This window comes from Chlamydomonas reinhardtii, chromosome 8, assembly GCF_000002595.2.
Source record: "Chlamydomonas reinhardtii strain CC-503 cw92 mt+ chromosome 8, whole genome shotgun sequence".
Lineage (NCBI taxonomy): Eukaryota > Viridiplantae > Chlorophyta > Chlorophyceae > Chlamydomonadales > Chlamydomonadaceae > Chlamydomonas > Chlamydomonas reinhardtii.
Window position 1 is genome coordinate 2,385,143 of NC_057011.1, and position 25,386 is coordinate 2,410,528.

Here is a 25,386-nt window from a genome sequence, read left to right on the forward strand (position 1 = left end):
GTGCTTCACGGCGGATGGCTGGTTCGGACACTCACTCGGACTCGCATGAGTTATTAGTTACAGCAATACAGTCAGCTGCCAGCATCACACTGCAGGCTGGTCAGCCTGTCCCTGGTTGTGATAAGCGCATTCTTCATAAACGCATGCGCGGCAGGGGAGGGAAGCAGCTGCCACCTGCCCACCACAATCCACATGTGTGACAGTACGTATCATGGCAATGCGACGATGGTACCATACGGTACAGTTGGAAGCTCCATTCATTCAACAATGCTGGACATGCACTATGCACCACATCGCAGCGAAACCCAATGCCACCACCAGGCACCGCTGTACATGCTCGTGGATGGCTCCCGCCCTCACCACCCAGCCACCAACTACCGTAAACTATCTGACTCCTCCCAACGCCCATGAGTAACACGCCTGACCCACATGACACGGCCCTAGCGCCGTACTAGTAAGCCTCCGCATCCCGTTTCGCGGCCTCTGCCGCCGCCGCCGCCGCCGCCGCCTTGGCTGCCGCCGCCTTTCGCGCCACGGCCAGCGCCGCCGCCGCCAGGTCGCCCCCCACCTGCCCAGCCTCCTCCTCGCCGCCGCCGCCACCGCCGCCGCCGCCAGCTCGCCGCTCTTCCACCAGCCGGGCTGTGTTGAAGTGCAGGTGCCTGTTTATTTGGCGGGGTCATGTGTTGTGAGAGCCGGTGCAGCAGAGCCGGTGGTGTGCCTCGCGAGGGAGGGCATAGTCCAAGTACGACACCACGTCGTGTTTCCTTCCCTTGCGCTCCCTAACACACACATACACATGCACATGCACGTCCCTCAGTTAACCCCACCTGTTGGCCAGCCAGGGGCACAGCGCGGGTGGCAGCACCGCCACCACCAGCTCCAGCGCTCCGGCCCGCGGCAGGGCGTGGCTCCACCCACTGAAGACCAGGTCCAGGGGGGACACCTCCTCGCCGTCCCTGAAAGGGTGGGGTGGAGGAGGGAGGGGGCGTGGCGTGTGTGAGAGAGTGTGTAGGAGGAGGGTTGGATGGGGTTTGTTCCAGTTCACCGTTCCCAAGTACAGGTTAGGACAGGTTAGGCCCAAACCTGGAGGTGGGTTGTAGCAGGGGTTGCATTCATGATAAGCTAAGGAAATGATACACGAAACACACACGGAGCCAGCAGGGCCGGCCTCTGCACCCGCCCCTCCTACCTTCCCAACCTCCCCTCCCTTCCACCGCCCCGCCCGTCCCTCCCCACCTCTTGTACACGCGGCCCTGCCACTTGAAGCCGTACAGCAGGCTGAGGTAGCCGTGCCGCCGCCCCTCCATCTCATGCTCCACCAGCAGCGCCGCCACCTGCCGGTCCGGAATCTCAGATCCAAGATCCAGCTTGATTTCGTAGAAAGCGTGCGCACCGGCGGCGGCCGTCACCGCCGCCACGAAGGCGGCGCGCCGCGCCGCCGCAGCAGTCCGTGCAGACGGCGGCGGCGGCGGCGGCGCCGCCGCCGCCGCATCCTTACGGAGCCGAAGGCGCCCGACGACTGCTGGCGGCGGCCCGCCACCGCTGACGCCGACGCTGGCGGCGGCGGCGGTTGTTGTGGTTGGCTGCTCCGCACCGTCACCAGTGCCGGCGCCGTCGGGGCCGCCCAGGTAAGAGGCGCGGCGCTCCCGGTCCCGGTCTCGGTCGGGGTCCCGCTGGTCCCGGCGGTACCGCAGCCGCCGCCCCGCGTCATCCGAGTCTGTGCGCGTGTGTTTTGTGTGGGCATGTGTTCGTCAGGGTAAAATGAAGCGTGCAGTGGAGAGACGGAATGCGGTGTGTGCATTGCACGCGTGAGCGTCAACGTGTGCGTGTGGGAGCGCGCGGGGAGTCCGCCCATCATTCACGCACCCACCCACCCAAGTACTCTTCCATGCTCTCACGTCCGCCGCCATATGCACATGCACGCTGGTAGACGACATGAGTCAGCTCACCTGCCCGCCCGCCCACGTGCCCGCCCAGGGACTCTCATCCCAGCCCTCACATCACATCAGCAGCCCTCACATCACATCATCACATCACATCATCACATCACATCATCACATCACATCATCATCACATCACCCCCTCACCCTCATCTGCCGGCTTGAGCGCGGTGCCGTCGTGGTGCACTGCTGGCCGGCCGCCGGGTGGCAGCACCGGCACCACCACACAGTCCGTCGTCACCACGTGCACGGCGCGATCCGGGTGGATGCCGCCGTAACCAGTTCTGGATCCAGATCCAGGTCCGGATCCGGATCGCGGTCTTCCGGCGGATCCCGGGCTCTTGCTGGTGCTTCTGCTGGCGCCGGCGCTGCTGCTGCGGCCTGCGATGGAGCCGCCGCCGCTGCTGGCGGCGGCGGCGGCGCGGTCGGGGGAGGATGCTGACACCGCCAACGCTGGCCCGCCGCCGTCAGCGCCGCCGCCTCCGCCGCCAGCAGCGGTTCCAGAGGAGGTGTGGATGTTGGGGTTGATGGTGAGCCGCTTGCGGCTCACCACGCCAGCCCCGCCCGCCGCCGCCGCCGAGCCAAGCCCGGCAGCGCTTATCTTCAGGATCGGCACCAGACCCGCACTGGCGGCGGCGGCGCCGCCGCCGCCGTTTCGTAGCGGCGACATCGCACGCCCGGTCACCGGCGCCGACGGCGCCGCCGCAGGCGCCGCCGCCGCGGCCGCCGCCGCGGCTGCTGCTGCTGCTGCTGACCCCGGCTGCATGAGTTTGTTGACGTGCCTCAACAGGCACTGCCCCGCCACGCCCGCCAGGTTGTTGTACGACAGGTTGATGTGCCGTACGGGGGTGGCGGGGTGGGCGCGCAGGCAGGCGGCCATGGCGAATAGGTCCTGGGGCCGGGGAGTGTGTGTGTGTGTGTGTGTGTGTGTGTGTGTGTGTGTGTGTGTGTGTGTGTGTGCGTGTGTGCGTGGGTGGGGGGAGGTACAGTACCAGCCCGAGCTAAACCAAACTGAGCTAGCTAGGCGAGGTGGAGGAGGTGGGGGTTCCACACAGGCAAGGAGAGAGGTGTGGAGCCGCAGGCGGCAGGCAGGTGCGGGTGCATGACAGGGTGCAGGTGGGCGTCACGGTCACCCGCATGCCGTACCGTACCGTCATGTGCGCCCAGCCAGCCAAAGTACCCATTTCCGCGCCCGCCCGTCCGCCCGCTTGCCCGCCTAGACCGCGCCGCCTAGACCGCGCCCAGCCGCCCGCCCGCCCGCTGTAGACCGCCCGCTGTAGACCGCCCGCTGTAGACCGCCCGCTGTAGACCGCCCGCTGTAGACCGCGCCTATGTGCCCCACTCACCGTCGCCACCAGGTCACACCCCGCCACCTCCACAGACCGCAGCCCACAGCGCCGACCGCCGCCTCCGCCTCCGCCTCCTCCCGCTCCTCCACCTCCCGCCGCTGCTGCTCCTAGGCCCACAGCAGCACCAGGCCCGAAGCTACTGCCTGGCCCGCTACTGCCGCCGGTGCCGCTACTGCTGCTGCTGCCGCTGCTACTGCTGAGGCTGAGCACGGACCAGAACAGCGCTGCCACGCCGCCGCCACCCACACTGTTCCAAGACAGGCTCAGGCGGGAGAGCTGCGGGGCCTGTAGGCGGGGTGGGGGCGGAGGTCGAGGGTGGGCGTCATTCGGGTTGGGGGTTGAGGTTGGGGGTTGGGGGTGGGGGTTGTTCTCACCATTACCACCACAAGCAGGACCACCATACGAGGACGCACAGGACAAGACATGTTGAAGACGCTACCGAGCTTACAGTAATCTGACAGTCATCACACTGGCCTCGCTACAAATCACACACACACACACACACACACACACACACACACACACACACACACACACACACACACACACACACACACACACACACACACACACACACACACACATGCACATGGGGTTCCGGCCCCATGCCTCATCGTGCGCGATCAGCGTCTCCATAACCGCCGCCCGCCACGGAACCCCATGCAGCCTAGCGATATTTGTCTCTTCGTCGCCTCTGACTCGCCCCCCTTTTTTCCGGGCGTTCATATAGTTAGTGGGATGCGTGTTAGGTCGCTCGGTAGCATGCCTGTTGCACGCCGCCCCTCTTCACCGTTGCCATTTTGCATGCCCGTGACACTTCTGTGCTGCCGCCCTATGCCTTTACTTCTCTCTCGCTTGTAGGTAAGACTGGCTATGGACCGTGGACGAGACACCGGGGATTAGGCGTGCCCGGTAAACGTTGTAGCGCGTCGCCGACGCGGAGCATGGCAGCGCATGCGGGCGCACCTCGGAGACGAGGCTGAATGCCAAACGCCCGGGTAGGGGGTTCCAGGCAACATATGCGGGTGAGTATACTCAAGGTGACAACTGGGGCAACATCGACAAACGCGGAGCTCGGTAACCGGCGTCGGTAATGGTTGGTAACTGCGCGCGCGTGTATGGCGGAATTGTTCCGTTTTCTCTTTGTTTAACACACACACACACACACACACACACACACACACACACACACACACACACACACACACACACACACACACACACACACACACACACACACACACACACACACACACACACACACACACACACACACGCACACACACAGCCAGCACACCCAGTCAGTCACCTTCTTCAGAGCCAGGGCCATAGCGCCCACGGCCTTGACCCCCAGGTTATTGTTGGCTAGATCCAGATCCTGCCAGGTGGGAGGAGGCCGTGGAGGGATTTGTGTGTGCGCGTGTGTATGCCCTCCCCGCACCCAGCCCTGTGGGCAGGTTTCGGGTCCAGAGCCCCTGCCCACACATCCTCTGCACCTCCCACATCCCACCCTCCTCCCAACCCACCTCCCAACCCACCTTCCAACCCCACCCACCTCTCAACCCCCCTCCCTTCCTCCGCACCCCCCTCCCCCCACCTCCCACCCCTCCCCCCACCTCCACCTCCCTCCACCCCCCCCTCATCTCCCACCTCCCCCCCCAAATCCCCCCTCCTCCCCCCTCACCTCCAGGCTGCCCACCCGCTCCACCAGCCTCTCCAGCTGCGGCGCACTGAGGTCGCTGAGACCCGACTGCCGCAGGTCCAGCCGGGCCAGACGCGGCATGGCCTCAAGAACCTGCAGGGGGGCGGGCGGCGAGAGGAAGAGAGCGAGGGGGTGGGCGGGTGGGGGGGGGTGAGGGGGTGCGGGGGTGGGGGCAGAGAGGGAGGGAGAGTGTGTGTGCTCGTGTGTTTCGTAGTACTACACACTGCATGACATGCATCGCACACATACGCGCAAGAGCAAAAACTGGCAGGCCAGTGGTGTGGGGATCTAGTTGGGGTGCCGGGGTGTGTGTATATGTGTGTGTGTGTGTGTGTGTGTTAAAAAACGAAACGAAAGCCCGCCCAATGTGTGGTGTGTGTGTGTGTGTGTGTGTGTGTGTGTGTGTGTGTGTGTGCGTGTGTGCGTGTGTGCGTGTGTGGTCCTTTGAAGATGCTCTCTACCGGAACACACGCACAAACACGGAGTAGACACATGCACACGGCTGCTGCCCATCCACGCGCTGCCCGTCTGACTGCCACCCACCTCCACCAGGTAGCACAGCCCCTGGTCCGACATGGCGTTGCCCTGGGGGTGTGGGTGTGGGTGTGGGTGTGGATGTGTGGGTGTGTGGGTGTGGGTGTGGGTGTGTGGGTGTGGGTGTGGGTGTGTGGGTGGTGTGGGTGTGGGTGAGGCTGGCGGGTTTGAGGGGTGAGGTTGTGGTCATGCGGTACATATGCCCAAGCCAAACGGGCGCACCATCACCATCATCAACAAAAAGACCGCCCAGGGAGGCGGGGCACGGAGGCGGGGTTGTTAACACCAGCCCAAGCTCAACCACCGCTCCCACCGCCCCTACCGCCCCTACCAACCAACCATTGCCGCCACACACACCGCCGCCTTTCTCCCCCCACTGGGACCTAGTTAATCGGGCTTCCCTAACCCCCCTTCCTTCCCACTCTCCCACTTCCCCCACTTCCCCCCCCCCCCACTCTCCCACTTTCCCCCCAAAAAAGCTCTCACCACCAGCGCCAGTGTGGTGAGGGACTGCCACCACATCGCCTCCGAGTGCCACACCGTGGGACGACCCAGTGCCCGCTGCGCGGCACAGCAGGACAGGGTCCGAGGGGCACGGGTGTGTGTGTGTGTGTGTAAATTGCAGTCCACACTAAAGGGGGACGGGGGGAGGCAAGCGGGAGTGCGAGGGGGGAGGCGCGTATTTGACACGGCGGTGTCAGCTCTGTCCAGCTTTGTAAATGGGCTGAGCCCCGCAGCACCACCAGGGGGGACTGACTAGTACCCATCGGGTGATCATAACTCCCGGAAAACGACACGGGTACGGGAAATCAATTGCTGGCGCCTCGAGTACCCACGCAAGTCATGCACAGTCACCCAGTCACACGCACCTGCAGCGTGGGCCAGGCCGCGGGCGGGAAGTCGGTGTTGGGGGTGGCCAGTCGCCGCAGCGGCAGCGCCCACAGCGCCGGCAGCACGCAGCCCACCGCGTCAGCGGACAACACACAGCGCTCCAGCGTCAGAGCTGGGGGTGTGTGGGAGGGGGGGGGCGCGGAGAGGGGAGGGGCGGAGCGGGTGGGGGAGTGTGGTGGGGAGTCTGGTTGGGTAGGGTGGGTAGGTGGGGTGGGTAGGTAGGGGGGGTGGTACGGAGTGTGGTGGGGTGGGATGTGGAGTGTGGTGGGGCGGGTTGAGGCACCTCCAGTCATATGCAGGTCACGAGCCCGGGGCCCCCCTCTCCGTCACCTCCTCCAACCCCCCCTCCCTCCATCCCCACCCCACACACCCCGGCCTTAATTCCTCCCACCATTGATGTGCGCGCACTGCGGCAGCACCTCCGCCAGCGCCGCCGCCGCCTCACGACTGGTGAGCGCCAGAGCCGTCAGCTCCAGCGCGTGCCCGTACACACCCTGTGTGGTTGCGTGGGCGGCATGGGTGTGTGTGTGTGTGTGTGTGTGTGTGTGTGTGTGCGAGTGTGTGTGTGTGTGTGTGTGTGCGTTTGTGTGGTGTAGTGGAATAGTGGATGGGGGGTCGTGTTGATGTAGTTTGTGGTGTTCAATTATAGGTATGGAACGGAGACTTCAAAGTTGGGGCCGGGTTGGGGATCGCTGACAAACCGGCAAAGCCTGCAACACCACAAACGCACTAGCACTCCCGCAACCGCACAAGCACCCGCAACCGCACCCGGCCCACACCCTCCACCCGCGCCCACGCCCGCCCTCGCCCTCCCCCCCTCCCTCCCACCTGCACGGTCCCGAAGCTCCGGGTGAGTGCGGCACTGACGCCGCCGTCCACATGAAGCCCGTGCCGCCTGAGAGGGGGGGGGAAGCAGCGGGGCAGCGGGGGGCAGGGAGGCAGGGGGGTTACATTCATGATTAATCAGGAAGTGAAGGGAGGGGGATTGCAAGGATGTTTGGAAAAGCGGTACAGGATGCTCTGAAGACTGCAGACGAAGACAGTGGGGCAGTGGGGAAGTTGGGCAGGGAGGCAGAGGCAGAAGCAGGGGCAGGAGCGGAAGCAGGGGCGGGGGGCAAAAGCAGGTGCAGGGGCAATGAGCGGCGTCGGCACGGCGGGTCACGTGGCGTGGCCGGGGGGCCCTGAGGCACCAGCAGCACCAGCAGCGGTCCCCTGGCAGGCAAGACTCGTGTGCGCCCGCCTCAAGCAAGGAAAGGAAGCGGGACAGCGCCAGAGGCATACGCACACACACGCCAGACAGGGGCATGAGACAGGCATACACACGCGCACGCACGCACGCACGGACGTCACACCACACGCGCACACACACCTGCACGCGTCCTCGTACTGTGCAACCAGCTTGGCGGCCCGTGCGGCCTGTGTGTGTGTGTGTGTGTGTGTGTGTGTGTGTGTGTGTGTGTGTGTGCGGGTGTGTGTGTGCGGGTGTGGTGGCGGTGGCGGCGGGCGTAATACGATGCGACACGCTAGTGGTGCCAGGCAGGAGTACCGTACAGGACAATCGCACGTGCTGCCTTGCAGCCAAGGGCTTTGTCAAGTGTGTGGCCTGCGCACTTTGTCCCTCCAAGTGCCACCCTGGGACGCACCCTCCTGGTGCTCTTCAACGCACAGACACACGCGCGCACATGCGATGAACCAGTCAGTGCGCCTTCGTGCTTCTGTCACATAGACAGACACACACACGCACACATGCGGTTTCGACCCTTCCCATTTGCACTTGCGTCCTTACACAGCCCCCCGCCCCCGCCCACCTCCTCGGGCGGGAGTTCCACGCCGTACTTGCTCTCCGCAGTCTGCCGCCCCGCCGTCGCCCACTCCGCAAGCCGCCCCGCCACGTTGAGCCCACCGCCGCCACCGCCGCCGCCAGCTCGTGCGCTGCCGCCGCCGGGCCGGCCGCCGGCGCGGGCGCTGCCGCCACGGATGCTGTGCAAGCCGCCGGAGGAGGTGCGTCCGGTTGCGGAGGCGCCTGCATGGGCAACAGGACCAGAACTGTATGGGCCCTGTGTGCGTGTGTGTGTGTGTGTGTGTGTGCGTGTGCGTGTGTGTGTGTGTGTTTGTTTTTGAGCCCCAGAAACGCACACGTACGCACACAAGTACACCCATGCACACACGCACACACACGCACAAATACACACACGCACCGGCACGTAAGACATGAACATCGCCACTGCGTCACAGGCACAGCGCGCGTCACCCACACACGAAGCCCCTCCTCGGCAAAGCACCCACGCCGGCCCGCCGGCATCCTTCCTGCCGTGCATTCCTGCCGCCGCCCATTCCCAGCCCATGCGCTGGACGCTCACGCACCCGACGCCGCCACCCGCGCGCTGGCGGGGCTCTCCATGGCCAGGTACGCCGCCACCCGCCCCGCCAGCGCCAACGTCTCCTCCAGCCGTGCTGCGTCCTTTGCACGCTCCGATCTCGAGCTACCCGCGCCGCCGCCGCCGCCGCCACGGCGAGGGGAGCAGCTAAGCGAGCCGCCGTCACTGCCGCCGCCGCCGCCGCCGCCGCCACTGGTGGTGCGAGCCCGCATGGGGCTGTGCGGCGCCGCCCGGCCAGGCGACGGCGGCGCGGCGGCGGCGCCGCCGCCGCTGGCGAAGGCCGACCAGGTGGTCGTGGTGGCGCCGCCGCCGCCGCCGCCGCCGCCGCTTTTGCGCTCGGGTGAGAGCGGCGGCGAGCCGCCGCCGCCGCCGCCGCCGCCGCCGCCGCCGCTAGCTCCGTGTTTTGCCATGAGTCGGCCCAGCTGCTTGCGAACCCGGTTCTTTTCCACCTCGGTCTGCGTAAAGATTACGCGTTACGAAAGCGTGGCAGTTTTAGGCGCGTAACAAACTGCAGCGTGTGCAGAGTCGAGACGTGTGCAAAAGCAAGGTCCCGACCCACAGCCTGTCCCGAGCCACTGGCACCGCAGTCACCCTCAACACGCACGCACTCATCACTCACCACTCGGCTCAAGCAGCCCGACGCGCCAACCCCTCACACGGCCCTGCCCCCCTAGCGCCCTTCCCTGCCCTGCCCTGCCGTACGCACCTCCATGTACCGCGGTGACGCATTGCGGTACGCAGCCGCCGTACTGCCGCTCGCCACACTCGCGCCGTCACCCCAACCGCCGCCGCCGCCACCGCCGCCCACACTCGAGCCGCCGCCGCCGCCGCCGCCGCCCGGCGCGCCCGCTTCCCGCCGTGCTGACGTCAGCGCTGCGCGCACCGCTGCAGTGGCGCTGTTTGCGACCGACTGCGGGAGGCGCCAGGGAACGCAGTGCGGAATGGGGGCGTGCCAAGGTCAATGCACGTCACGCCAGGCCAGGGCAGCGCTTGTCGCTGCCAGACTCCACAACGCCTTCTGAGCCCGCCCGCCCACCCCGTTCCCTTTTCGTTTGTGCTCTCATAAACACAACGTGTTATCTAGTAACCACCCATCTACCCCCCCCCCCACACACACACACATACACACACGCACACACACACCAGCACACCTGCGGCGCCCACGCCTCCAGCCTGAGTGCCGCCTGCTCCGCCGCCTCGGCCCGCAGCACGTTGCGCTCCGCAATGGCCTCCAGCCGGCCAGGCAGCTTGCGCCACAGCTGGACAGGGGACGGGAGGGGAGGGGAGGGGAGGGGAGGGAGGGGAGGGGAGGGATGAGGGATGAGGGAGCGTGGAGGGATGTGGGGAGGGAGGAGGGTGCATGTGGGGTGGTTGGTTACCCTCATGGTGAGCGTGCCATCGCTGTTGTTGGTGGACGTCCCACTTTACGGATGCCGCACATCCAATGCCGCCATCTTCTGTGCAAAGCTCCAAACAAAACACTCCTGCCATCCCTGGAACTTGGGCCATGGGCTGCCCTCGTGGGCTGCCCTATGGTCCTGTGTTTCAGGTTTACATGGAAACGACAAGCCCCATGCCTATTCGCCCCGCGCGCACTCGCCCATCCGACCTCACCGCAGGTGCCAGGCCGCCTGCGCCCACAGTGGCTTCAAGCAGTCGCTCCGTCTCCGCCGCCACCCGCTCTGTGCAGGAGGGAGGGGCGGGTTTCCCCGGAATGGAGGGGTGTGTGGGTTTGGGTTGTGGGCATGGGGTTAGTCAGCATTCGGCAGGTGTGAACAGGTGACGCCATTCAGTCGCCAAGCAGTAACCTCCGCATACCCGTCCTGCCGCACAAAACCCTGCCTGACCCCTTTTGCTTTCCCAGCACACACACGCACCTGGCCTCAGCCGCTCCTGCTCCCGGTACCACTCCCGCTCCTGCTGCCGCGCCCACCGCAGCCCAACCGCCCGGGCCGCGCCGTACACATCCGGCGCCGCCAACGGCTGCTCCAACAGATCTGCAACCGACCGGCCGCCAACCGTCGAGGCGGCGCCGCCATTGCCGTACGATGCCGTAGGGCTGCCGTACGAGTTGGAGAGGTAGGATCCGTAACCGAGGCTGGCGGCGTCGTCGCCGGCGGCGTCGGGGTCGGGATCGAGGGGGAGCACGGGAATGGGGAGGTTGCTTGGCGCCTTGGGAGGTGGCGGCTGCAAGGGGTGGCGAGATATGATTGGTGGGGGAGGGTTGCGTGTGTGCGTGTGTTTGGGGGGCGGGGGGAGGAAGGCGTCCAACCGTGCAGGGGTTTGTGCGCGGGACGGGCGTCAGGGCCGGACTGAGGGGCTGTGCGGGGCTGACGGCACGTGCTGGTGGCGCCTGCCGGCTCCCCGCTCCCCGCCCGTGGCCTCCCCGCCCGTGGCCTCTCCCACTCTGGGTGCTCATCCCCGCCTGGGCGTGCTGGCGACCACCGACGTACTCGCTGCACCCACGTACGGCACGCACCGGCAGCCCCGGCCTGCCTGCCCCTGCCCCTGCCCCTGCCCCTGCCCCAGCACCTGCCTTTGGCCCTGACCCTGAGCCTGTCCCTAGACTTGGTACTGGACCTGCCCGTGCCCCTGCCCCTGCCCTGGCCCTGACACGCTATCGTTGCCGCTCTCATAACACGCAGTCGCAACCCTAGTGCATGTGTGGCGGCATGCTCACCCGTGTCACATTCCGGCGCCCCGCGAGGGTCGCGTCAATGTTCCGCTGAAGGTGCACCGGCACACCGTCCTCTGTTAGCGCTGGGCCCATTTCCCTTGGTTACGAGCCGAAGCGGAATGGCCGCGCGCTGGCTAGGACCTTTGACCTACTTCTAATTGATGCATTTCATTCATGTCAGCCTACTGAGAATATGCAATCATGTTCAAAGCCGAACCACAGAGAAACGAAGAAGTTCGGTGTTCAATAGTGTCTCTATAATCCGTTGGCAGCGTAGTGGAGATGCGATTTATACACTTGTTCTTGATTCAGCAGTAGCCGGGTTTAGCGCGATGGACTCTGTCGAAATGGGCCCGGCAATTGGGGCAAACCTGCTTGTCGGCTTCTAACGTGTGCGCAGTTACAAGTGTTACTCCAGGATATAGGCCTTTGTCGCAGTTTGAGCATGTGTTCGCGCCCGTTGGAAAGGGCTTCCATGAGATTGTTCTGCGCTGTTCGGGCGCGTCAATGAAGGCGCACTAGTTAGTATCGCTGGGCTTCAATAGATGAGTAAGAGGATGCGAGCAGGGCGCGCAAGGGCTGGCTGGGCCCTGGCGAGTCTCTTCGCACTCGCGCTTCTACTCATGCCGGTGTTGCTGCTTGCGGCCGAGGGCGACACGCTGTCGCGCGCTGGGAGGTCGCTGGCAGAATACCGTCCGCATGCACTGGAGAGGTGCGCCCTCGGAAGCTGCTAGCGCGGGGCCTGAGAGGCAAACAGCAATTTTGGCACACCGTGCGGAACGTCGCGCAGCTTCCTTTCACGGGAGCTTCTTGTCTTCGGCACGCGCTCAGCCCTCGCCGTGCATGACGTCTCCAAGTCTTGCACTTGCATGCACTCGGACGCGGCAGACGCTTGCGCGAGAGTAGTCCACGCTTTTGGGTCGCCGCTCATGCTTGGTCCCCACGACCAACCGACACTCCCCCCCGTGGTGATTGACTCGGCCGGTCACGCACACACCGCAGCCGCGCGCGCCACCTCCTGAACCCCCAACCCAGCCAGCCCTGAATCCTCATTCCACCGGCGTCCGCATCGGGCCCTGCATTCCAGCCAGCACGTACGCGCAACCAAGACTCAGAATGTCCTCAACCCAACGTCCTCCTCCGCACCAGTCGCATGAGCCAACCCCCAACCCCATCTTCTTGCCAATGCGGTGCTCGCAGCAGCGCCTCCGCCGGCGACGGCCCGGGTCCGCTGCTGGTGACGCTGCTGGACGGGCGGGTTGTGGCGGTGGTGCCGGACAGCGGCCAGGTGCGGGCGGGTGGGCGGGCGGGGGTGGGCGTGTGTGCGTGTGAACGGGGTGGAGTGTAGGGAGGCGGGGTCGGCGGACGTGTGTGTGCGCGTGTGTGCGCGTGTGTGCATATGGCACGCGGCCGTGCGTGTGCACGGTATTGATTGTGGGTGTCCCAACGGCTGCTGCTGCTGCTGCGTCGTCCACATCTTCCCGGGCCCGTTCGCGCTTTTCCCCTGCCGCTCCAGGTGTTGTGGAGCTACGACACCGGCTCACCGCTGGTGACTGTCAAGCAGGTGTGAGAGCGGGCGGGCGGGGACGGCGTGTGGGGCCGGGCGGGCTGGGAATGGCGTGATGGCTGCAGCAGTGGTTAGCAGTGGTGGGTGGTTACGCGGGTGTTGCAAGGAGCTGGTGTTGAGGGGTCGTCACCTACCCTGTGCCTCGCTCCTCCCCTGCGCCTCACATGATCGTAGAGACCCAATCGCCCCACCCTCCACACTCATCTCCCCCACGTTTCATGCAAACCTTCCACATGACTTTTTACCCCCCCTTTATTGCATTGGGTTTGGTTTGATTTGGGCTGGTATACAACCCCCCCTGCCTGGTTACACCCCCCCCTGCCTGGCTACAACTTCGTGTCTTCTTAATCAATCATGATTGTAACCCCGCGCCTCCCCGCCCGCCCACACTCCACACACAGGGCCACGCTATGTCTCCGGGCGTGCGCATCTTCCCGGGGGTGGATGGAGGGCTGTACGCCTACGGAGCGCTGGCGCCCGCAGCACCGCCCGGCGGCGGCGGCGGCGGCAGCGGCGGCGGCTCGGGAGCGGAGGGAGCGGACGGAGGCGGGCCGGGGGCGGAGGGCGAGGCTGAGGGCGCCAGCGGCCCGCCCGGGACCAAGCTGGAGGTGGGGGCCCGGGACTGCGGGCCGGGGGGCGGGGGGCGGAGGGCGGAGGGCTGGCTGCACCCATTCCCACTCAAGAGCTGGAATGGGAATGAAGAGGGAACAAGGGGGCATGCGCCTTACTTCCTCACAGATACAGACACTCTACACACACGCACACGGTGCACACACGCACCCTGCATCCTGCAGCACCCCGAGGTTACCAGTTGGAGGGCTCCCGGTGTTTCCAACGCTGCGCCAACTTCAACATCGTTTGCCTTCTCCTAACTGTCTACCCGGCAACGGCACACCGCCCCTGCAACTCGACCCTCCCCCCCCCCCGGGAACACCACACCTGCTGTCTACTTCGCTACACTTCTCTGTACCAATCCTTGCAACCCCCGCAGCGCCTGCCCATCACGCTGCCTGAGCTGGTGGACGCCTCGCCCTCCCTCACCGACGACGGCTCCGTCATCCTGGGCCGCCGCCTGACGCGCGTGTACGTGCTGGACCGCGACAGCGGCGCACTGCTGCAGACGCTGGCGGAGGGGGGCGGCGCGGCGGCGGCTGCGGCAGCAGGAGGAGGAGGAGGAGGAGCGGGCGGAGGGCATTTCGCTGGCTTTGAGGGTGAGCTGCAGGAGGCAGGGGAGGACGGAGGGAAGGGAGGGGAGGGGAGGGGACTGGAGGTGGCGTACTCTGGCATACCCAGAACCGCCGCGCCGCGGCTCGCCCCCCCGCGCCCTATGTCGCTGTGGAGTGTGGCCGGCTACCACCTCCTCCCACCTGTTACTCCTTTGGATGTGGTAACGACTTTGTCTGCATTGCTCAGTGCATCCTGTACCATTTTTTTCCTAACCATCTTTGCAAACCGTTACCATCGGTCCCTCCAGACATGCCTGTGCTGCAGCTGCTGGACCCGGGGCGCACGGTGGTGGTGGGGAGGGAGGACTACGTGGTGCGCAGTGTGCAGGTGAGGGGGGGGGGAGGGAGTGGGTGGGGAGGAGGGAGGGGGGCGTGGTCGTTAAACCATGAGGAAGCAAACGAGTAAGCACATGAGAGCAAGCAAATGAAGAAATCAGGGAGGGAGGGAGGGGGAAAACTGAGGGAGAGAGGGAGTTGTGACCTTGTCGGCTGTCAATCAATGTCCAATAGTAAGCTGTCCAATGTGTCCAATAGCAAGCTGTCTGGCCCCTCCGCGTCACGCGCTGCACAGGTCCATACAGGCGTGGAGACCTGGAACGCCACCTATAGCCGCCTCGTTAACCTGAGACCGCCCGGCAGCAGCAGCAGTAGCAGCAACACGCCCGCGGCGGCTACAGCCGGCGGCTTCCCGCCGCGAGGGGCGGGGCAGGCGGCGGCGGCGGCGCTGCCGGAGTTCACGGTGGGCGCCGACCACACCCTTCAGGTGCGCGTGGCGTGTGTGGCGTGTGGCATGTGGTGTGGATGGGGTACACACACGCACAAACGCGTGTCGTTCTTGTTGTAGGTGCACGCGCACCAACACATACGGTACGCACATGCATACACGTGATTGTTCGCGGCCGTAACTCTGCATCGCATTCGCTTTCCTGAGCGCGTTGGTTTTCTTGTGCTCAACAACAACACGTACACACGCACAGGCTCATGACGCCGCGTCGGGCATACGGCGCTGGGCAATCGCGTTCGACACGCCGCCCGTTGGCGTCTTCGCCGCGCAACACGGCGACACAAACTACCTGGACCCAACCGTCGTGGCCGGCGGCGGCGCCGGCAGCGGCAAGGTGGCTGCCGGCGGCGCAGCCGCCGCCGCCGCCGCCCGGCGCGGCGGTAAGGGCGGCGCAGCCGCCCCCGGCGGCGCACTGCCGGCGGCGGCGGGCGCTGCCGGCGGCGGCAAGATGGGCAAGGTGCTTGTAGGTCAGCTCAAGGGCAGTTTATATGCGTTGCCAGCGGATCATGTAACGCTCGACGCTTCGCTGGAGGCGCAGCCCTGGGGCGCATTGGCGCTGGCGGGCCCGCCCGGCGGCGGCGCCGCCGGCGTGCCGCAGCTGCCCGCCGCCGGCGGCGCCGCCGACAACGCCGTCGCCGTCATTGGCGGCGCCGGTACGGCCACAAGTACGACGGACGTGGTGACGTACATGACGGACGCGGACAGCGGCGAGGGGGTGGTGTCTGGTCTGGTCTGTCCGCCTGGCGTGCATCTGTTGGCGTTTGTGGATGAGCCGCCGGCCGAGCGCCCGCCGCTGCCGTGGCTACCAGACGCCGCCAAGGCGGCGGCGCGGTCCGGCGGCGGCGGCGCGCTGGCGCCGGCCGCGAATATTGGTGGCGGCGGCGCGGCAGGGAATGCCAGCGGCAGCGGCGTGGGTGGCGGCGGCGGGTCGTGGGCGGCGGGTGGCGGCGGCGGCGGAGGGAGCGTTGTGGTGGTGGTGGCGGCGGGCGTGGCGGGCGCGGCGGCGGTGCTGGTGGTTATGCACGTGCGCGGTGGCGGCGCCGCCGGCAGCACCGCCGCCAGTACTGGCAAGGCTGGCGGTGGCAGCGATGTCGGCGGCCTCGCGGTGGAGGCGGTTTCTGCAAACGGCGGCGGCGGCGGCGGCGCGTACGGCAAGGTCGGCAAGGGAGCGGGCGGCGCGAGGGCGCAGCAGCAGCAGGGCCAGCGCCGCAAGAAGGGCGGCGCTGGTGGCGGCGGCGGCGGCGGCGGTATCCGCTCGCACCGTAGCAGCGACGGCGGCGGCGGCGCGCTGCCGGCCATTGATGAGGATGCGGAGGTGGTGGTGCCGCCGCCGCCGGGGCAGCTGGCGGCGGTGGCGGCGGCGGCGGCGGCGATGCCGCCGCCGGGCTCGCCGACGCCGGCCAATGCGTCGCAGCACCTGCCGAGCGCGGAGGCGCGCGTGCGGGTCAACCCGGATGGATCGCTGCTGATCGGTGAGTTGCGATTGTTGACTCGCCAACTTTGTGGGCTGGCAGCTGATTACTGTGTGGCACGAGCGAAAGGAAGCTACGCATCGCCGTCTTTCCGGTACCGTGGCCATGCCTGCTGAAACCGCCACCCCTCCCCCTCCACCCCCCCCCAACCCCCCTCTACCGATCCCCCCGATCCCCCACCCCCCACCCCCCAGGCCGCCTTCGCGTGGGCCCGGCCATCCTGGGGTACGGCAGCTCGGGCACGGTGGTGTACGAGGGCTGCCTGGACGGGCGGCAGGTGGCTGTGAAGCGCCTGCTGCGCCAGTTCACGGAGCTGGCCAGGAAGGAGATCGAGGTGTGGTGTGATGCGGGGAGAGGGGGAGCTACATCCATGGTTACGGTATTTAAGAAGAGAGGGGAGAGGGGGGTGGTAGATACCAGCCGCAACTGAACCGGGCCCACTGCAGAAAAGAGCGAGGAGGGGATCGTGGCCTGTGTTTCGGCAACGGAGCGGCACTCGACAGAAGGGGGAGGGCGAGGGCGAGGCGAAGTCTGGGGGTCCAATGCCGATGGGGGTACGGGCTAACCATTCCTGGACTGCAACCAGAGTCGTGAGGATGCATGACACGCCCAGCAATTTCAAACCATGTACCCAACACACCCGCCCCCAACACGTCCTCCCCCTTAACAACCCCTCCCCCTCCTCTGTCACTCCTCCCCCATGTCCCGCGTCTCACACACCTCTCCCTAACCCCCTCTCCCCCCTCTCCCTCTCCCCCTCACGTCCTCCCCCTCCTCCTCCCCCCCCAAAAGGTGCTGATCCTGTCGGACGAGCACCCCAATGTGGTGCGCTGCTTCGCGCTGGAGGAAGACCGCGAGTTCGTGTACTTGGCGCTGGAGAGGTGCAGGTGAGGATGTGGGGAGGTGGGGGGGTGTTGGAAGGGCGGGGCAGGGGCTGTGAATGCCAGCTGAGCCAAACCAAACAAAACCAAACCAAACCAAGCCAACCTAGCAGAGCACAGGCGGGGGGGGGGAGGTGGGAGAGGGTGGGCGGGCACATGCCACTGCTGCCATGTGGCGCGGCACACACACACACACACACACACACACACACACACACACACACACACACACACACACACACACACACACACACACACACACACACACACACACACACACACATACACACATATATACACACACACACACACACACACACACACACACACCGACCTATACACAGGCCGCACGGGCCGCAAAGCTGGTTGCACAGTAAACTCTCTAAAACACGGACACCTACACACTGCCGTGCTCTGCCGCCCCCCGCTGTGCCTCTGGACGTCGGCACTTCCATGTTTAACCGTTCGCATGAATGGCTACCCCCCTGCACGCCCGCCTGCCCTCACCACCCACCCCCGCGCCTGCTATACTACTGTTCACTTCTTTCATATTCATGCTCCCGCCCCCCAGGTCCACGCTGTGTGACTTCCTGGCCACACCCGCCGGCCGCAGTCAGTTCGTGGACCCCGCATCCAGGCAGCCCACAGCCAGGTGCGGGGGGGGAGGGGGAGAGGGGAGGTGGGAGGGAGAGGGGCAGGGGCAGGGGCAGGGGCAGGGGGAGGGGGGAGGTGGGAGGTGGGAGGGATTGTAAAGACCAGCCCAAACTAAACCAAAACCAGCGAAAGGGAGAGGGGCAGGGCGTGGGGGGGGGGGCGTGGGGCGGGGGCCGTTTGCGCACGGCCCAAGCGGGACTGGGTGGGGACTGGGTGGGGACGTGTGCAGTACTGTAGTACTACCCCCCCCCCCCCCCACACACACACACAGCTCAGTTGTCCGTACCGTAGTCCGTGTGGGGGACTGGGTGGTGCGTGTGGCACGGACAGGAGCGAGCGAGCGAGCGAGCAGATCGCGCATTGGTGCATTGACGCATTGACACACGATGCCGAGTTCGAGTTCCAACCTCCAGCCCCTGCCGCCGCCGCGCCCACGCATCCCCCGTAACCCCCCTCCCCCCTCGGCCCCTCCTACCCTTCATCCTTCACCCTCCCTGCCTACCTACAACACACACGCACGCTCTCTTTATGCTTTGCTTTCCTTGTGCTCTTTAAAACACACACACACACACAAACACACACTCTCTCTCTCTCTCACACACACACACACACGCACACGCACCCCTCCACAGGTGTACGGCGGCCATGCTGGACATCTGCCGGGGTCTGGCGGCGCTGCATGAGCGAGGCATCGTGCACCGCGACCTCAAGCCACACAACGTGCTGCTCACAGAGGTGAGGTGGAGGGGAGGGGGGAGGGGGGGTGCGAGGTGGGGTGTGTGTGGGGTGTGTGTGTGAGGGGGGGGGGGCAGCCAGTTCGTGGATCCCGCCTCCAGGCATCCCACACCCAGGTGAGGGAGGGGGGGGGTGTTGCAAGGATTGGGACAGAGAGAAGTGTAGCAAAGTAGACAGCAGGCGTGGGGGGTGCGAGGTGGGTTTGAACATTGGGAATATGATCAGCAGGGGGTGTTAGGTGTGTGTGAGGAGGAAGGAAGGGTGGAATGGCAGCCGCCCGGCAGCAAGGCGGAATGGGCAAACCACACGTAGGTACGGTAATGCCGACGCCCAGCAGGGGTTTAGGCCGGGGAGGAGGGCGACCGGAGATAGCGTGGGCTGTTGATAAAATGACGGGAGAGTGAGTGTTGCGCACGTTGAACACACCATCTCCCCAAACACGCCACACACAAACACGCGTCTCACCCACCCCAGTCTGCAGGCTTCAGTGCATCCTGTACCGCTTTTCCAAACATCCTTGCAACCCCACTGCGCCCGCTCCCACGCAAACACGCGCGCAGACGCTGGGTTCCTGCGGCTGGTCCCGCGCCAAGCTGTCCGACATGGGGCTGTCAAAGCAGCTGGTGCCGGAGCAGTCCTCATTCCACCTGCTGGAGAGCTCCACACACGGCGCCGGCGGCTCCAGCGGCTGGCAGGTGGGGAGGAGGGAGAGATAACTTTGAACCTATCCCGGGCGGGAAGGCGTTATGCTGTCACCACAGCCACAACCCAGTTGCAAATCCAGCCATTCACATCCACCGCGTGCTTCCCGTTGTGGCTTTACACACACTCAAACACACGCTCTCACTCACACATATCACATCACACGCACACACGTGTGTGTGTGTGTGTGTGTGTGTGTGTGTGTGTGTCCAGGCTCCGGAGCAGCTCATCGCGCGGGGCGGCGGCGCGGCGCGTCAGACGCGGTCCATGGACGTGTTCAGCCTGGGCTGCATTCTGTACTACTGCATGACAGGTGGGCAGGGGAGGGGAGGGGAGGGGAGGGGAGGGGAGGGGAGGGGAGGGGAGGGGAGGGGAGGGGAGGGGAGGGGAGGGGAGGGGAGGAGAGGCCCCCTCACCTTGCCGCACCATACCCGTTCCCGCCCTTGCATGTGCTCTCCCCTTCGCTTCTTCTCAAATTCTTATGATCGCAATCTTCCGCTCACATTCCCGCTGGACGTCGGCACTTCATACTCGTAATCTAACCACTCCGTTCTCCACATGAACGCCTGCATCCCCCTCACCCGCTCAGGCGGGCGCCACCCCTTCGGCGACAACACCTACGAGCGGGACGCAAACATCCTGAACGGCGCGCCAGCGGTGGCGGCGCTGGCGGCGGCGGCCGGGCCGGAGGTGGGCTGAGGGCTTGGGCCTGAGGGTTTGGGGGCCGGCCCCCTCCCATAAGAATTATCGCTTGCAACTAACGCGTCTGCCTGTGCTCCGCTAGTTCGGCTTGGTTTGGTTTACGGTAGTTTGGGCTGGTACAATCCTCCCTCGCCTCCTTAATTATCCATGAATGTAACCCTCCCTCCCCTCTCTCCCTCCCCTCCCTCCCCTCCCTCTCCCTCACCTCCCCTCCCTCCTCGCTCCCCCCGCCAGGCCGCCAACCTGGTGTGGGCCTGCCTGGCCAAGGACCCCGCGGCCCGCCCCTGCATGGCGGCGGTGCTGGGCCACCCGCTGTGGTGGGGCGAGGAGCGGCGGCTGGGCTTCCTCATTGACCTCAGCGACAGGTGGGTAGTGGTGGGGAGAGGTAGTGGGGAGTGGTGGGGAATGGTGGGGAGTGGTGGGGAATGGTGGGGAATGGTGGGGAGTGGCTGGGTGGGAGTTGGAAACGGATCGCTAGAGTAAAATCGAGGCCCAAGGTGGGTGCGTGGAAACTGGCAGGAGCTGGACTGCCGTGTCCAACTCCTGCCAGGTAGCCTGTGGTTGCCTGTGACGCGCCACCGGCACCGATTGCGTTGCTGCGTTCCCAGGCGCGAGAACGCGAACATCTGTCCAACAGTTGCGTAGCGTTGTCTCGCACTCTTCATTCCATGATGCCCACTTTTGATGTCAAATGCTTCCAGGATTGAAAACGAGGATCGCGAGCCCGACCAGTCGCTGCTGGAGGCGCTGGAGTGCCACGCACGTGTGGCGCTGTCGGGGCCGGCGGTGGCGCTGGAGGGAGCGGTGGCGGCAGGGGGCGAGGCGGCGGCGACGACCTCCAGTGCAGGTGGGCGAGGGGAGCTGGGGGGGGGGGGGAGATGGGGGGAGCTGGAGAAAGTTGGGCAAGGGCGACGAAACCACGCCGCGCCACACCACACCGCATTACACTGCCAGCCACACAACATGCCGCCAACAATATCGCTACCACAACGCAACGCACTTTCTTCCTGAATCCCACACACACACACACACACACACACACACACACACACACACACACACACACACGCACGCACGCTCACACGCACGCTCACACGCTCACAGGAGGTGCCGCCGCGCCGGCGCTGCCGCCCGCCATCGCGGCCGCGCTGGCGCCCATCCCCAACTGGGGCGCCGCATTGCCGCCCGAGCTCCTTGGCAACCTGGGCAGATACAGGTCGGTGGAGGATATGGGGGTTGGGGTGTGTCGGTGTGGTGTGGGGTATGGGGGTAGGTGTGGTGTGGGGTATGGGGGTTAGGGGTGGGTGGAGGTGAGGGGTGTGGGTATGATTGTTTAGAGGTGTTGCGTGCAGATGGGGCGGGGCGGCTGTGGCCCACTGCATGTGCCACGTGGCTTGCCCACACGCGGTCCACCAGCGTGTGCATCCGCATGCATCATGTAAGTAACCCTTTCCTCATGTGCTTTGCTACCCCCCCCCCCCGTACGCACAACACCACACCTGCTGTCTACCTCGCTACACTTCTCTGTACCAATCCATGCAACCCCCGTCCTATACTACTGTACCTGGCTACGCCTCCTCTTCGTTTCTAATGAGTGTAACCCCCAACATACGCACATACGCGGCCGTAATTTTGCATCGCATACACTGTCGCGTAATGTTTTCTTGTGCTCTATTACACACACGCCCCGCACAGGCGCTACGACTACACCAGCCTGCGCGACCTGATGCGTGTGGTGCGCAACAAGCGCAACCACTTCCGGGAGATGCCGCAGCAGCTGCAGGTGGGGGCAGAGGAGGGAGGGAGGGACGGAGGGAGCGAGGGAGGGTTGTGTATACCAGCCCAAACTCAGTATTCCCAGACAGGAATTAGAGACGTCTGGCATGTCGGAGGGTCTTGCGGTCATGTATGGTTGTGTGCCGTGATATCTGCCCTGCACAAGTCGAGGGTGTGGTTACGCTGCCTGTGCGCCGCCCGTGTGCGCCATTGCGCCACAGCCTGCACTGCTGCATGCCGTGTACCGTATACACACACTGCGATCTCCCGGGACCCGGGCACAAGACTCCCCCACGCTCTGAAACCACAATCCTAACACTAGCTCCTAAGCACCCACAACCCCGCCACCACTCCCCACCCACCCACCCCACCCACCCCAGGCCATGCTGGGCCCCATTCCGGGCGGCTTCCTGCGCTACTTCGCCGCGCGCTTTCCGCGCCTGCTGCTGGCCGGCTACGCCTTCAGCCTGCGGTACCTGGCGGCGGAGCCCAACCTGCAGCAGTACTGGGGAGGAGGCGGAGGAGCAGGAGGGGGAGGAGCAGGAGGAGGCGGCGGAGGAGGCGGCAGAGGCGGAGGAGGAGGGGGGAGCATGGGCGGCGCGGGCGAGGCGACCACGGGCGCGGGCAGCAGGCAGCCGTTCGTGCAGGTGCGTGCGTGCGTGTGTGCGTGTGCGTTGCGGCTGCGGGGTATGGCGGGTTGTGTCCCGGGGCAGGGGCTGGGGCCTGGATGTGTGGGCACGGCGTGTTGGGCTGAGGCTGGGGCTGGGGCTGGGGCTGGGGCTGGGGCTGGGGCTGGGGACCGCTGCCGTCGGGTGACACCGCCTTTGCCGCAATTGATCGCCGTAAAGCATTAGCAGTTGGCATCAGTTTGGCTGGCGCAGCTTGTTGCACCTTCACGCACGTTGTTTACCCCGTCACATCCACTCCCATTTCCATTCCTTTCCTAATTTCCTGATGCATATGCCCGCACCTCCCTCCATTGTGGCGGTACACTGCGGTACTGCCATGCAGACGTTCGTGTCCGTGTACGGCCCCAACCTCCGACCCATCAAGACGGCACTGGTACTACCTGCAACCGCCAACAGTAACGGCATCAACGGTAGCAGTAGCACCAGCAGCCTCTCAACGGCCGCAGCCGCCAACGGCAGTAGCAGCGCCGCGCCAGCGGCGCCGGCGGCTGCAGGCGGCGGTAGCAGCGAGCGAGACGGCACGAGCGGAGGCGCCGACGCGAGCGGTGCGGAAGGGGCGGCGGCTGCAGGCGGCGGCGCGTGGGGTGCGGTGGCGGTGGCGGCGGCGGCGGAAAGATCCTTGTCTGCGTCGTCCACGGAACCGACTCCAGCAGAGGCGGCAACGGCGACGGCGGCAAATGCCACGCCGTCCAACACGCCCAGCAAAGCAGCCAAGAGTAAAAAGCAACCAGGAGGAGGTGGCGGTGGCGCCGCCGCCGCCGCCGCAGAGCCGCAGCAGCCGGGCACACCGCCGCCGCCGCCGCCAGCAGCAGAAGCAGAAGCAGCAGTAGCGCCCTCCACCGCCGCCGCACCCTCCACCCCTGCCACGAGCACCCCTGGCGCCGCAGCTACAACCGCCGCCACCCCCGCACCTGCCTTCTCCTCCCCCGCACCCGCACCCTCCGCGCCCGCACCCTCCTCCTTTGCTACAGCCGCCGCCGCCGCCTCTGCTACTGCCGCCACCGCCTCCAACACCACCACCGCCTCCAACACCACCACCAACAACAACAACAACAACAACAGCATCTCCACGGCGGTCCTGGTTGGCTACGAGCCGAGCGGCGACGACGGCGACTGCCACGTGCGCGAGTTTCCTCGGCGGCCGGGCAAGCAGCTGTGCGACTTTTATGTCAAGACGGGTCACTGCAAATTCGCAGACACATGCGTGTTCGACCACCCGGTGGAGCACGCCGTGCGTCTCACGGCGCTGGGTCTGCCGCTGCGGCCCGCCGAGCCGGTGTGCACCTTTTACCTCAAGAACAACGAGTGCGGCTTCGGGCCCGCCTGCAAGTTCAACCACCCCATGCTGAGGCCCGTGTTCGCCGGCTCGGCTGCATCCGACGCGGCTGCGGTGCCTGCTGGGGCAGACCAGTAAGGAGCGCGCGCATGTAAACAGTCATCAGCGGCGGCGGGCGCCGAGCGCGCGTGAAGACCGAGGCGGCGGGCATCCGGGGTCGCAGTTTGTGCAAGGCTGCTTGGAGCCTGGGTGGGGTGGGCTAAGCCAACGGTGTTGACTCAAGTACACCCATGCGTGGGTGCTACGGCTTACGTGCGGAGATAGGGGCGGCCAGCCCTACCTTGCTTGCGGACGATGTGGGGGCGGGCGTCAGGGGGCGGTGAAGTCGCAGGAATGCGGGATAGCTGGTGGTTGAAAGACAAGACACAGACGCCTTGTGAAGTACTGGAACGTGTGCATGAGGTTCATTGGCGGCGGCATGAAGAGTGGGAGCAACAGCGGCCCGGCCCTGCCGGCAGCGCAAAAGCAACGTTAGCAGAGAAGACCATATCAGCAGGGCACTGACTACCTACTTGAGATTGCATGGGTTCGCAAGCGGGACCTGCTGACGTGGTGCAAGGATTTGTGTAGATTACGAGGAGGCAGCAGCAGGCAACGTGCGTGACGCTGGGGGGTTGTGTGGACGTGACCCGAGCGACGGGCTGGGTATGTATGTGTGTGGGGTGTCTGGAGGTGTGGGGCGCTTGCGCGTGTACATGTGCTTGTGCTTGATTGCATTTGCAAAAGGTGTGCGGGAAAGAGGGGAATTGAATGACAACTGGACGCAGCAAGTGAGCCGGACAAGCACGGGAGCAAGCTGCGTGAGTGTGTTGCGGCTGGTGGTGAGCGCTAGTGACGAGCTGGAGAGCTAGAGGCCGCGCCACACCGGCAATGCATGGGTGCACTAGCAAGAAACATGTGACTTGGCAGTTTGCCAGTACATTGGCATGCATATCGCAACCCACAACTAGGCGCCCCACATCTGACGAATGAAGAGGCGCAGGCCGAACAGCAGCAGTACGGTAAGCACAGGTCTGTGTTACATTTGGAGGAGCCCGGCTTCCCAGCAGGTCTTGCACTCCTTTCGTTGCCTCATTGTGGCATGCAATACGCTTCAGTCCAGCAATTGATGAGTTCAGTGGATGCGTTTTGTCCTTGTGCCGGGCAGCACACGTGCTGACTCGGGTCCTACCTGGACTCCTGCCTGGGTCCCGTCCTAACTCGTGTGTCTTGTCCTAAGACCCATCTCCTATAATATCCATCTACAACTGCCTTACAAGTCTTACCCACCTGTCTAAGCAACAGGCCGTACATACACACGCGCATGCAAGTGGATGGGATCACGAATGCACAACCAAAGTACGTATGGTCACAGCTGGCCGGCCTATCCTAAGTAACCACATACGCCCACT

General features: G+C 65.4%; 2 protein-coding genes across 3 annotated transcripts; one reads left to right on the forward strand and one right to left on the reverse strand.

The window, feature by feature from the left end:
* Positions 1-45: 45 nt before the first annotated feature.
* CHLRE_08g371000v5 (uncharacterized protein) lies at positions 46-11,795 on the reverse strand. The gene is made up of 20 exons (XM_043065031.1): positions 11,475-11,795; positions 10,672-10,981; positions 10,409-10,476; positions 9,946-10,053; positions 9,501-9,704; positions 8,781-9,249; positions 8,225-8,439; positions 7,786-7,832; positions 7,245-7,311; positions 6,808-6,910; positions 6,395-6,528; positions 6,012-6,086; positions 5,535-5,576; positions 4,974-5,084; positions 4,599-4,667; positions 3,287-3,574; positions 2,088-2,832; positions 1,237-1,717; positions 828-956; positions 46-659 (listed from the first exon to the last, which is right to left on the reverse strand). The coding sequence occupies exons 1-20, from the start codon at positions 11,562-11,564 to the stop codon at positions 452-454; spliced, it is 3,963 nt and encodes a 1,320-aa protein (XP_042922032.1). The 5' UTR covers positions 11,565-11,795; the 3' UTR covers positions 46-451.
* Positions 11,796-11,895: 100 nt separating this feature from the next.
* Positions 11,896-25,377, forward strand: CHLRE_08g371052v5 (uncharacterized protein). Of its 2 annotated transcripts, none has more exons than XM_043065032.1 (21): positions 11,896-12,183; positions 12,672-12,759; positions 12,988-13,035; positions 13,440-13,646; positions 14,030-14,249; positions 14,513-14,592; positions 14,836-15,027; positions 15,242-16,520; positions 16,715-16,854; positions 17,313-17,407; positions 17,973-18,053; positions 18,688-18,790; positions 19,351-19,485; positions 19,706-19,805; positions 20,082-20,182; positions 20,429-20,559; positions 20,896-21,041; positions 21,299-21,410; positions 21,890-21,977; positions 22,351-22,617; positions 22,982-25,377. In XM_043065032.1, the coding sequence occupies exons 1-21, from the start codon at positions 12,095-12,097 to the stop codon at positions 24,071-24,073; spliced, it is 4,794 nt and encodes a 1,597-aa protein (XP_042922033.1). In that variant the 5' UTR covers positions 11,896-12,094; the 3' UTR covers positions 24,074-25,377. The 2 variants fall into 2 exon arrangements, with proteins under 2 accessions (XP_042922033.1, XP_042922034.1); XM_043065033.1 differs by having other exon boundaries at positions 12,675-12,759.
* The last annotated feature ends 9 nt before the right edge of the window (positions 25,378-25,386 follow it).